Raw genomic sequence first — 13,412 nt, forward strand, 5'->3', positions numbered from 1 at the left:
TTGTACATACTATTTATTATAAATTACTATAATTTGCACATTGCACATTTAGATGGAGACGTAATGTAAAGATTCTTACCCTCATGAAAGATGTAAGAAATAAAGTCGAATCAATTCAAGTTAACTCATGGCTATTGTAACATTGCCCTTTTTACAAGCATTTTCTATCTCCCACTGTAATTTGTATCCCACACCCTAGCTACTGTGGGGGGACCTGTATCTAATTCCCATCAGAATCTATTTACCCTTGCATTTGTTAACTCTACCCACAAGGATTCTATATCTTCTGATCCTATGTCACCTCTTTAGTAGGATTGATTTCATTTTTTACTAACAGAGCCATCCTGTCCCCTCTGCCCACCTGCGTGTGCTTTCAATACAACGTGTATCCTTGGATGTTAAGCTCACAACTGTGATCTTCTTCAGCCAGGACTCAGTGATACCCACAAAGTCATACCTGCCATTTTCTAACTGTGCTACAAGATCATCTACATAATTCCGTATACTGCGTGCATTCAAATGTGACACCCTCAATCCCGTATCCATCACCCTTTTTGATTTGCCTCCATGTTACACTTCAACTCATCCCACTGACTGCAGTTCTGCCCTGTCATCTGCTGGTCCTTCCTCACAGTCTCACTACACAATGCATCGAATCGATTTCTATAGCAATTGTCCTATCCTCAGCCCTATCGCTCTGGTTCCCATCAACCTACTGTGGTAAACTATGTGTATACCTGTCTGGACACGCCCCTCTGCTGACTGCTCCTGTGGCTCCTCCCACAGACCCCTGTGTAAAGGCAATTGGAGGCACTACTCCTCCCTAGGTCTCCGAGATGCTGTGCTCCGTTTTGCTGCGAATAAAAGCCTATTGTTCGCCTTCCCTCTCCGAGATTTATTGATGGTGCATCACCTGCCAAATTAGTTTAAATAACACCAGCCTCACTTGTGGGTTTAGGTGCATTGGAGTCCTGTGTTTAGTGGTTTGGAGATGAGTTTGCTTGGAATCATAGTATAGAAGAAAGATCTGTAGTTAATAAACTATAGTCTAACACACATCTTTACTGTGCAGATGCTTCAGGGATGAGGAGGGCCAGGGAGATTATGTGCACTGCAGACTCATTTCCATGGTAGGTGAATTGCACTGGTTCGATGTTGTCTGTGAGGCTAGAGTTAATGGATGGTATTTCCAGCATCATGAAGCATTTCATGATGGCAATTTCCCAATGCACATTAATAAAACACTTATCCTCTCCTGCACCCATAACACCTGATGACATCATGGGTCCTTCTGTTAAGGGGACTGGGCCAGAATGTCAAGTGGATATCAGTATACAGTATATGTTTAGTTAACTTTATATTTTTTACATGAAGTATGTTACCACTATTATTAACACTCTTATAATCTTGAATCTGAGTCAGGAATACTGGTTATGTGACTCAAATTGATTTTCCTTGGCTGTTATGTCACTGAAAATGCTTCCAGTCCATAACTCAAAGCATCACTCACGTTTTAGTATACTTGTATTATTTTAAACTAACAGAGACTCATTTCCTAGACAGTTCTGGATGTTATATACAAATTTTTTATCTTTGACCTAATTCCATTCTTTCCTCACTAACTGAAGCCAGGTCAAGTAAAAATCTAGTACCGTAACTAGGAGTAATGTTTTCAGATTCTCATATGTTCACAGTTACTTTCATTTTCTCTTCGTAGTTGCAATCCAACCCAGGGTTACTTCTTTCTCTATGAATACACACTTACTTCTTTTTGAGCTTTACCCTTGATTTCTGTAGTAACCTGATTGCATCTAACTTTCAACGATTTTTGACTTTGGTACTTCTCTTTGGAACAGGGGAGGCTGAGAGGAAACTTAAATGAGGTGTATAAAATATATGAGTGACCTGGATGGAGTAAATTGGGAAGACCTGTTAACCCTAGAGGAGTGGGAGGGGTGGACTTAGGTAGATTGACGGGAGAGATAAGGAGGTTCTCCAACCCAGAGTCTGATGGAGAATAGAACTAAGAGTGCTGGAGGCAGAAACCCCCAACACACACCGTACTAGAATGGGAGAATTGTGATCTGCAGGGCTACAGACTCAGTCCTAAAAGGGAAATTGAGCTTGTCTTCAAACAACACAAATGCAATAAGCCAAGCAGTCTTCTTTTGTGTCATAAATTTGCCCTTTACATCGCCCTTAAACTTCCTTGTTCTAACGTTCAATGCACGTCCTCTGGTATTTGTCATTTCTACCCTGGAGAACAGATTCTGACTATCTATTCTATCTATGCCTCACAATTTAAAAAAACCTTTATCACGTCTTCCTTGACAGCTTAAGGAGAGCAATTCAAGTTTGTCCAACCTGTTCTAATATCTCATATCTCAAGCACAGGAACATTGAGTTGCCTGCCCTGACTCTCATGGTTCTGTAAAGGAAAGAACATAACTATTCCATTGGCTGCTCTCGGCTCTAGTTTATCCTTTTGAACCTCTTGTTTTACCTGTAATGTGTTGAAATATGTACATTGTAGCCTATCGGTCACACTATTAACCTGTTCCTTGCTGTCTTCCTTTCAGCTTTATTTGTGAGACCATCATCAACCTGTTGCCCTGCTGCTGTAGTTCCCATCCTCCTGCCACTCTAGGATATCAGTTTCCTTGCAAGGTTTGTTCAGATGCAAACTATCTTGCTTGTGCACATCCCACTTGCCTTAGAAGGGAGCCCAGTGATCCACAGATCTAGGGCTCTCCTTCCTTAGCCATGTATTGAACTGCGTTATGTATTATTTCTCAGCTTGCTAACTCTTGAGATTCCAACCCTGCTTTTTATCTTTCTACCTAGCGATCTAAAATCATTTTGCAAGACCCCATCTCTGTTCCTGCCTATGGACAATGATCTGCTCACTCCACCCCCCTCAGAATGTCCCGTATCTCCTGTGAGACATCCTTGACCCTGTGCTCTTTACTACCAAGTCCCCTGTTACTATCACTCTGCTTGACTTCACCTATTTTACCTCAGAGCTGGGCACAGTGCTACCAACTCGGCTACTAGTGCTAGCCTCTGAAAGGCCACCCATCCCCAACAATTTGCAAAGAGATATATATACCGGTTAGTGAGGGGAACAGCCAGAAGGGAACTCTGTTCTGTCTGCTTACCTCCTCTACTTATCTTCTTCTGGTGGCCACTCACCTATCTGTATTCGGCACCTGAGGTGTGTCCACTTCACAGTGATATCGTTTATGACATCCTCAGAATCCCAGATGATCTCCAACTCCAGCTCCAGTTCTAACTCTTTCACTCAGTCTGTCAGGAGCTGCAGCTGGTGCACTTTTCACATATGTAGTCATCACAGAGACCATAAGGTTCCTTGAGTTCTCACATCTCAGGAGGACCATTCCAATGCCCAGACTGCCATTTTAGCTGTCAAAGGTTGTGGATTGACAGGAAAATAAAAACCTTACCTGATTATTGTCTGCTCCTCTCTAAAGCCTAACTAGCAAAAGCCTTAGCTCCCCACTCTCACAATGGCCACTCTTTTTCCTGATCCTACGGTATCTTCTTTTTATTGGCAAAGTATGTAGCAACTTACCCAATCAGAAACAACTTTATAAAGGTTGCTGGCCCCTCCGCTCTGCTGTCCTGGCTGCTGCAACTTTAAAGAAATAATCCCTTAAATAAGACAAGATAAGCAAATTATATCCAAAGTGGATTGTGTGCAGTTGCAAATGGCATTATTTTATCGCTAATGTTTTCACCTCACAGGTCCCTCAAATGTTCAGAGGATTGGGAATGATATCTTGAAATCAGTTTGCTCTGATGCTATAATCACCAATGTGTTATTTTCTTACCCAGGAAAGAGGTTCAGCTGCAGCAATCGAAGAAAAATGTCAGATCCAGAAGTACTTGGTAAGAGACTTCAAGACCTCTGTAATTCTTCAACTTCAGATCTCTCAGAAGTGGAGCAATTAATTGCAAAGGGAGCATTGGTTGATTTTGATCCTGATGACATAGGGACCCCTCTATTTTTAGCAGCAGATAAAGGTAATGAGCAGGTTGTTGAATTGCTCTTGAAAAACAAAGCTAACGTTAACTATAAGACTAAGAGTTATGGTTGGTCACCTCTCCATACTGCCGTACAATCAAATCACGAAAAGGTTGTTCATTTATTGTTGAAGTATGGCGCAGACCCACATCTCAGGAAGAAGAATGGAGCAACGCCTTTCATTGTTGCTGCGATAATTGGTGAAGTGAATTTGCTCAAAGTGTTTCTATCCCTTGACACAGATGTCAACGATGCAGATGACAATGGCTTTACTGCCTTCATGGAAGCAGCAGAACATGGCAGGGAGGATGCCTTGCGTTTCCTGTTTAGTTGCAAAGCTGATGTGAACAAGCGCAGGGAAGTGCCGGACACCAAAGCAAATGTGGGCAGAGGTGGAAAGACAGCACTCATGAGTGCTGTAGAGAATGGTTATGAAAATATTGTTAACATCTTATTGGATGAAATGAATGCTGATGTTAATGTGCGAGACAACCTTGGCAGAACAGCTTTAATTTTTGCCTTAAAGGAAAACAGACGGACAATTGTGGAAACCCTATTGAAACATGGGGCAGATGTAAACTCCATAGACAAGAATAAAGAAACACCTTTGAGCACCGCTTTGAAAAGTGAGAAGTTAGATAGTGATGTGGTGGAAATGCTGCTGAAGCATGAACCAGATGTGAATGTTCCAGACCAAGCTGGGAAAACACCCCTGATTCTTGCAATATCAAATAATTTCACAAAGGTGGCCAAACTGCTGCTGCAGAATTATAGTGTTAACATCAATGCACGAGACGAAACTGGTTCGACGGCTCTCCTGGCAGCAGTGAACAGCAAAAATACTGAGTTAACCAGAAAGTTGTGTGAGATGGGAGCAGATGTGCACTCCCGTGACATTACAGGGACTACACCAATAATGATGGCCAAACGTCGATATGTTAAAGAAATAATAGAGATATTGAATAAGTATGACTTAAAGACTACTAATCAAAATGTAGAAGCTTCTTCAAATTGGAAGAAGTGCAGTAAACGTTGGCATGGAGAACTGGAGAAATTGCAGAATGTTGACTGTAACCCAATTGGAAACCTGAGACTGTCCAGGATTGAGGATTATAAGATTACTAGGGAAAACATGACTGAAGTTTACCTTGGTTTCCATAACAGACATACTGAGGTGGCAGTGAAATGCCACAAGAGGTACAGCAATGAAGCCTTAAAGGAAACGCAATGCCTCATGGAGCCAAAAATCAAAGCAAGCAGTCTGTTTGTTAAACTTGTGTCTCATGAATATGATGATTATTGTGACTACCTGTGCCTGGATCTCTGTGAGTATAATCTAGAAGAATATGTGCAGCAGGAGCCTGAAGGATGTCAGTCAGGAGCCCCATACGTTATGAAGCAGCTGATTGAGGGTCTTCAGATTTTGCACAGAGTCAAGATTGCACATCGGGATTTGCATCCAACAAATATCCTCAGAGGTAACTTGAGTTATACTTTTTAGATATTTAAATCAGAATTAAGGCTGCAGTTACCCAATTAAATGTTCTTTTATTGTGATACCACACAAGGCCCAGCCAAAATGGAAGTGGGTGAGTCATTTCTATCAAAGTTTCTTTAAATGACTGGGATTGATTTTATGGATATCACTTGTATCCTACAACTACCCTACACTCCACTTTTCTGGAGAAATATACTTGTTTTTATTGGCTATCATTGCTGTAGGTTTGGTCACAAGCTTTGTTTGTTGTGGTTCATAGTCACCTTTAAATCATCTCTGTTCAGTGGAGTTAGTTGGTAAACCATTTACAACACCAAGAATACCAGCCTACACTCACACAGCAGCTTAATAGAATAACATGCCCAAGGAGATGTGCAGGCATATCATGAAACAACAGTTGATGCAAAGCTACCTGAAGAAACATGAGCCAGGTCACCAATGATGGCCAACCAGATCAGGGGAAGATCAAAAGATTAAAACAGAACATGGTACAGTAGGGCACCCAAAAAGCCATTTGGCCATGATGCTCTGCTGATCTTGATGGCAATTATACTAAATGTCCTTTATCCATGTCTCACTTGTATCTCCCCATTCCCTTCATAGTCATATGTCTATCTAAAACCCCTTTAAACTCCACCAAACTGCATCCTTCCTCTACTAGCCCTGGCAATCTATTGCAGACACTTACCACTCTCTGCGTAAAAATCTTGCCCATCATATCACCTTTAAGCTACACCTGCTAACCTTAAAAACATATCCTCTGGCATTTGGCATCTCTAACCTAAGGGGAAAACGTTGACTGTTTAACCTATCTATGATTCACAGTTTTAAAATTGTCAATCAGGTCTCCCCACAGCCTCCAGTTCTGTAGGGAGAATAACCTAAGTTTATCCAATCTTTCCTTAAAACTGGTATCATTTAATCCAAGCAGCATCCTGGTGAACCTCTTCTGTGCTGTCTCCACAGTCTCCACATCCTTCATAAAGGGGCAATCAAAACTGCACAAGTGTGGTCTGACTGAAGTTTTATATAGCTGCAGCATGGCTTCTTATTCACCTCCCCTGTCATTGAAGGCAAGAATGCCATACACCCTTTTTGGAAAGGGAAATGAACTGGAGGGAGGATTAAAGGGGGATGTCAGAGGCAAGTTCTTTACTCAGAGAGTGGAACACCCTGCCTGCGGTGGTGGTAGAGGCAGATAAATTAGGGATATTTAAGACACTCAGATAGACACATAGATGATGGAAAAATTGAGGGTTTTATAGAAGGGAAGTGTTAGATTTATCTAAGAGTAGGTTAAAAGGTGGCTGCAACATTGTAAGCCAAAGGGCCTGTACTGTGCTGGAATGTTCTACATTTTATTATTGTCATATGTGGTACAGTGAAAAGCTTGTCTTGCTCACAGCTCATACAGATCAAATCATACACAATGCATTCAAATAGAATAACAGAACGATAACAGGATGCAGAATAAAGTGTAACACCTACAGAGAAAGTGCAGGGCAGATATACAAAAAGGTGCAAGATTGATTGTGGTCAAGAGTTCATCTTATCATACTAGAGAATTATTCATTAGTTTTATAACAGCAGGGTTGAAGTAGTCCTTGAGAATGGAGATCCATGCTTTCAGGCTTTTTATCTTCTGCCAAAGGGAGAGAGGAGATTAGAAATGTTTAGTTGGGTGGGGTCTTTGACTTGTTATCAGATTTATCGAGACAGCATGAAGTATAGACAGAATCCATAGAGGGGGAGGTGGTTTCTGTGACATGCTGACCATTGTCCACAACTCTCTGCAGTCACAAGCAGAGCTGTTACCATGATGCATCTGGATAGGATACTTCCTATGGTGGCATCAATTAAAAATTGATGAGGTTGATAGGGATGTGCCAAATTTCTTTAGCATTCTGCAGAAGCAGAGGCATTGGTGAGCTTTCTTGGCTATGGCACCTACAGACCAGGCTTTTGATGATGTTCACTTCTAGGAACTTTAAGCTCTCAACCCTCTCTACCTCAGCACCATTGATGGAGAGAAGACTATGTGCACTGAGCCCTTCCTGAAGTCAGTGATCAGCTCTATGTTTTGCTGACATTGAGGGGAAAGTTTTTGTTGTGATACCATGTCAGTAATCTGTCTCCTTCCTGTATTCTGCCCCATCGTTATTTGAGATGTGACTCACTACGTTAGTATTATCCTCATACTTGTAGATGGAGTCAGAGCAGAATCTGGCCGCAGAGTCATGAGTGTACAGGGAGTAGAGTAGGGAGCTGAAGACTCATCCTTGTGGAACAACAGTGTTTAGAATAATTGTGGCAGATGTGTTGCTGCCTATTGTGGTCTATTTGTCACAAAGCCAAGGATACAATTGCAGAGGGATATGTTGACTCCCAGTTTGGTGATGCATTTGCATGTAATTAAAGTATTGAAGGCGGAGCTGTAGTTAATAAATTATAAACTGTAGTCACCAGATAACACATCCAATTATCTGCTTTCAGTGAACTATGAACATGGGCTCCAAGATCCCTCTGTAATTTTAGTGCTATTAAAGGGCTTTGTTAGGGGCTTGAAATTAGAGGAACACCGAGTATCGCAGAGGGTTGCAGGGCTAGAAGTTACAGACTGATAGAGGAGTTTAAGAAGGTAGAAGAGAGCCCATGGGTAGATTTGTAATCAATGATGAAAATATTAAATGAACGGGTGTCTAGAAAACACCAAGGTGATGGAAAAAGGTGATTTTGTCAGAGTTAGATTGTAGATAATGAAGAGTGTTGGTAAGTGAAGTGAGACATGATAGTTATAGACAATAGACAATAGACAATAGGTGCAGAAGTAGACCATTCGGCCCCTCCAGTCTGCACCGCCATTCTGAGATCATGGCTGATCATTCACTCTCAATACCCAGTCCCTGCCTTGTCCCCATATCCCTTGATTCCCCTATCCATCAGATATCCATCCAGCTCCTTCTTGAAAGCATCCAGAGAATTGGCCTCCACCGTCTTCCGAGGCAGTGCATTCCACACCTCCACAACTCTCTGGGAGAAGAAGCTCTTCCTCAACTCTGTTTTAAATAACTGACCTCTTATTCTCAATCCATGCCCTCTGGTACTGGACTCTCCCAACATCTGGAACATATTTCCTGCCTCAATCCCATCAAATCCTTTAATTATCTTAAACATTTCAATCAGATCCCCTCTCAATCTCCTCAATTCCAGCGTGTACAAGCCCAATCTCTGCAATCTCTCTGCGTAAGACAGCCCTGCCATCCCAGGAATCAACCTAGTGAATCTACGCTGCACTTCCTCAATTGCCAGAATGTCCTTCCTTAAACCTGGAGACCAAAACTGTACACAATATTCCAGGTGTGGTCTCACCAGGGCCCTGTACAAATGCAAAAGAACATCCTTGCTCTTGTATTCAATTCCCCTTGTAACAAAGGCCAACATTCCATTTGCCCTCTTCACTGCCTGTTGCACTTGCTCATTCACCTTCATTGACTGGTGAACTAGGACTCCTAGGTCTCTTTGCATTTCTTCCTTACCTAACTCTACACCGTTCAGACAATACTCTGCCCTCTTGTTCCTGCTTCCAAAGTGGATAACTTCACATTTATTCACATTGAATGACATCTGCCAAGTATCTGCCCACTCACTCAGCCTATCCAAGTCTCCCTGTATTCTCCTAACGTCCCCTTCGCATGTCACACTGCCACCCAGTTTAGTATCGTCAGCAAACTTGCTGATATAGTTTTCAATGCTCTCATCTAAATCATTGACATAAATCGTAAAGAGCTGTGGTCCCAATACAGAGCCCTGTGGTACCCCACTAGTCACCTCCAGCCAGTCTGAGAAACACCCATTCACTGCTACCCTTTGCTTTCTATCTGCCAACCAGTTTTCTATCCATGTTGAAACCCTGCCCCCAATGCCATGAGCTCTGATTTTACTCACCAATCTCCTATGTGGCACCTTATCGAATGCCTTCTGAAAATCTAGGTACACAACATCTACTGGCTTACCCTCGTCTAACATCCTTGTTACACCCTCAAAAAACTCCAACAGATTAGTCAAGCATGATTTGCCCTTGGTAAATCCATGTTGGCTCGGCCTAATCCTATTTCTGCCATCTAGATGTGCCTCTATTTCGTCCTTAATAATGGACTCAAGCATCTTCCCCACGACTGACGTTAGGCTAACAGGGTGATAGTTCTCCGTTTTCTCCTTCCCTCCCTTCTTGAAAAGTGGGACAACATTAGCCACTCTCCAATCTTCAGGAACTGATCCTGAATCTAAGGAACATTGGAAAATGATTACCAATGCATTCGCAATTTCCTGAGCCACCTCTTTTAGAACCCTCGGATGCAGACCATCTGGACCCGGGGATTTATTAGCCTTCAGTCCTACCAGTCTACTCATCACAGTTTCTTTCCTAATGTCAATCTGTCTCAATTCCTCTGATATCTTATGACCCTGGCCCATCCATACATCTGGGAGATTGCTTGTGTCCTCCCTGGTGAAGACAGATCTAAAGTATGCATTAAATTCTGTTGCCATTTCCCTGTTTCCCATAACAATTTCTCCCAATTCATTCTTCAAGGGGCCAACATTTTTCTTAACTATCTTCTTTCTCTTCACATAGCTAAAAAAGCTTTTGCTATCCCCTTTTATATTCCTGGCTAGACTGAGCTCATACCTGATTTTTTTCTCTCCGTATTGCTTTTTTAGTTAAGATCTGCTGTTCCTTAAAACTTTCCCAATCATCTGTATTCCCACTCATCTTAGCCCTGTCATACTTCTTTTTCTTTAATGCTATACAATCTCTGACTTCCTTTGTCAACCACTGTGGCCCCTTCCCCCTCTTTGAATCCTTCCTTCTCATTGGAATGAACTGCATTTGCATCTTTTGTATTATGCCCAAGAATATCTGCCACTGCTGATCCACTGTCTTTCCTGCCAGGGCATCCGCCCATTTAACTTTGGCCAGCTCATCCCTCATGGCTCCGTAGTCTCCTTTATTTAATTGCAACACTGACACCTCTGATCTGCCCCTATCCCTCTCAAATTGTAGATAAAAACTTATCATGTTATGATCACTACTTCCTAATGGCTCCTTTACTTCAAGATCACTTATCAATTCCTGTTCATTACACATCACCAAGTCCAAAATAGCCTCGTTCCTGGTTGGCTCAAGCACAAGCTGTTACAAAAATACATCCCTTAGACACTCCACAAACTCCCTATCCTGGGGTCCAGCACCTACCTGATTCTCCCAGTTCACCTGCATGTTGAAATCTCCCATAACGACTACATCACCTTTAGCACATGCCAATGTTAACTCCCTAATCAACTTGTACCCAATATCCACGCTACTGTTTGGGGTCTGTACACAACACCCATTAGGGTCTTTTTACCCTTGCTGTTCCTCAGCTCAATCCACACAGACTCTACTTCCCCTGTTCCCAAGTCACCTCTTGCTAAGGACTGAATCTCATTCCTTACCAGCAGGGCCACCCCACCCCCTCTTCCCATATTTCTGTCTCTACGATAGCACGTATACCCTGGTACACTCAATTCCCAGGCCTGATCCCCTTGCAGCCATGTCTCCGTTATCCCAACAATATCGTAGTTCCCCATTTTCATCTGAGCTTCAAGCTTATCTGTCTTATTTCTGACACTACGCGCATTCAAGTATAGAATTCTTAGCCCATTCCTCCTCTCTTTGCTTAAAACACTCTACTGTACCTAACCCAGCTCCTTAAACTTCCATCAGGCAAATTGCACCCTGAATTTTGATGACCTTCTCAAGATCACCCAAACCTTGTACACATTTAACCCCATGCACCTTCTGACCAACCCTCTGGATCTAGATCCCTGCCCCCTGCACATCTAGTTTAAACCCCCCCGAGCAGGACTGGCAAATACTCCTGCAAGAATGTTAGTACCCCTCCGGTTCAGATGTAGACCATCCCTTCGAAACAGATCCCAATGTCCCTGGAACAAAGACCCTTCCTTCCTGCACCATGCTCTCAGCCTCGTATTAATGTGCATAATCATTCTATTCTTTGCCTCACTCGCACGTGGCACAGGTAGCAATCCCGAGATTGTCACCCTGGAGGTCCTGCCTTTCAGCTTCACTCCTAACTCCCTGAACTCTCTAAGCAGGGACTCTCACTCACCTTACCTACATCATTGGTCCCTACATGGACCACTACATCTGGGTTCATGCCCTCGTTCTCAAGAATAGCCTGCACCCGATCTGAGATGTCCCGGACCCTGGCACCAGGGAGGCAACATACCATCCGAGACTCCCGATCTGCCCCACAAAATCTCCTATCTGCCCCCCTAACTATAGGGTCCCCTAAAACTATCGCTCTCTTCTCTTCCCTCCTCCCCTTTCTAGTTGAGGGTTCAACCTCTGTGCCAGAGGCAGGACCACTACAACTCATTCCTGGTAGGTCATCCCCATCAACAGTATCCAGTACGGTATACTTATTGTTAATGGGAATGGCCACAGGGGTCCTCTGCTCTTTCTGCCTGCTCCCCCTGCCTCTTTGGACCGTCACCCATCTGCCTACTTCTTGGTTTTGGTGTGACTACCTCCTGATAACTCCTATCTATCTCTGCCTCCACCTCCCGAATGATCCGTAGTTCATCCAGCTCCTGCTCCAACTCCCTAACTCGGTCTGATAGGAGCTGCAGCTGGACGCACCTTTTGCAGGTGTGGTCATCAGGGACAACTGTGTTGACCCTGACTTCCCACATACTGCATACGGAGCACACCACTGCTCTGACTGTCTCCCCCATACCTGAACTGGATTGATAGAATAAGTCTAAAAAGCACCTAGCGACCTTACCTTCTTCCCCTCAGCGAGCAATCACACAGCCTTACCGAAGTCCCCTTACGCCGAAGCCCACTTAGCCAAAGCCCAGGACTCTGCTTCCACGCTCGCTTAGCCAAAGCCCAGGACTCTGCTTCCACGCCCACTTAGCCAAAGCCCAGGACTCTGCTCCCACGGACTCCGCTGCCCGCTCTGAAAAGAAGTCCTGTCTTTTAAAGTGCGCGCTCGACGCTGACGTCACTCGCGCCTGCGCAGTTCCCCCTCCTCCACAGGTATTGACCAGGTAGGCTTAAATCCTACCTACACGGTCGAATTCTCTGAGCTCCCAGCTGAATCACAAGCTGTAACTTGCTCCCAATTCAAAATGTGTTGAGTTTCTGATTAATGTTGACCTCTAGGATGTTGATAGTAAGGGACAACTATTAAGTATCAAGGGGGGGTCTCCTTTGCTTGTCTAACGTGAATGTTACCTGACACTTATCAGCCCACACCTGAATGTTGCTTAGGTCTTCATTTACTGAAGAGGGGTGTTAGAAATGTGGGATATGACCAAAGAAAACAAGGCTGGAGTCACTTAACACTTTGATGCAAGGCTGTTTATTAGGTGTATCAAACTTACAAATCTTAGTGAAAATAGTGGAAAGAAAAATGCCAATACTTACAAAACAATATCTACAAGAAAACACAATAATCACTCTGTGCTGTGAACTCCTGGCAGCCCTGATCTCTTTCTCTTGCTGAGGGCACCAGGACATACCGACTTTAATTACTAGCAAAGTTAACTTAAGACTACACATGAATTAAAATATGATGCACCCCACAATCATATTACAAAATAAACAGAAGTATATATATAAATACAGTATACAAGCAACATTAACACACCTACATATCTCTAATACCAAAGGAATGGAATATATCACTCTGTATGGAGGGACAAGCACCATAAAGCCAACCTGAGCACATTGACTTCATTTAGGACCCAGTAGTAAAACAGCAGAGCACTCAACACAATCACACACTTTTGGTTAAGTAC

General features: G+C 43.2%; 1 protein-coding gene across 6 annotated transcripts in view; it reads left to right on the top strand.

Moving 5' to 3' along the window:
- The window catches only part of LOC132402209 (2-5A-dependent ribonuclease-like), a 45,832-nt gene that overhangs the window by 12,049 nt on the left and 20,371 nt on the right, over positions 1 to 13,412 (top strand). For 3 of the 6 annotated variants that reach the window (XM_059984943.1, XM_059984946.1, XM_059984945.1), the window contains exon 2: positions 3,856 to 5,523. In XM_059984943.1, coding sequence (XP_059840926.1) covers positions 3,888 to 5,523 — 1,636 coding nt within the window. In that variant the 5' untranslated portion in view covers positions 3,856 to 3,887. Of the gene's footprint in view, positions 1 to 1,072; positions 1,131 to 3,855; positions 5,524 to 13,412 lie in introns of those variants that run through there. The other 3 variants (XM_059984947.1, XM_059984948.1, XM_059984944.1) reach the window with 3 other exon arrangements.

Source organism: Hypanus sabinus, chromosome 11 (genome assembly GCF_030144855.1).
Source record: "Hypanus sabinus isolate sHypSab1 chromosome 11, sHypSab1.hap1, whole genome shotgun sequence".
Taxonomy (NCBI): Eukaryota; Metazoa; Chordata; class Chondrichthyes; order Myliobatiformes; family Dasyatidae; genus Hypanus; species Hypanus sabinus.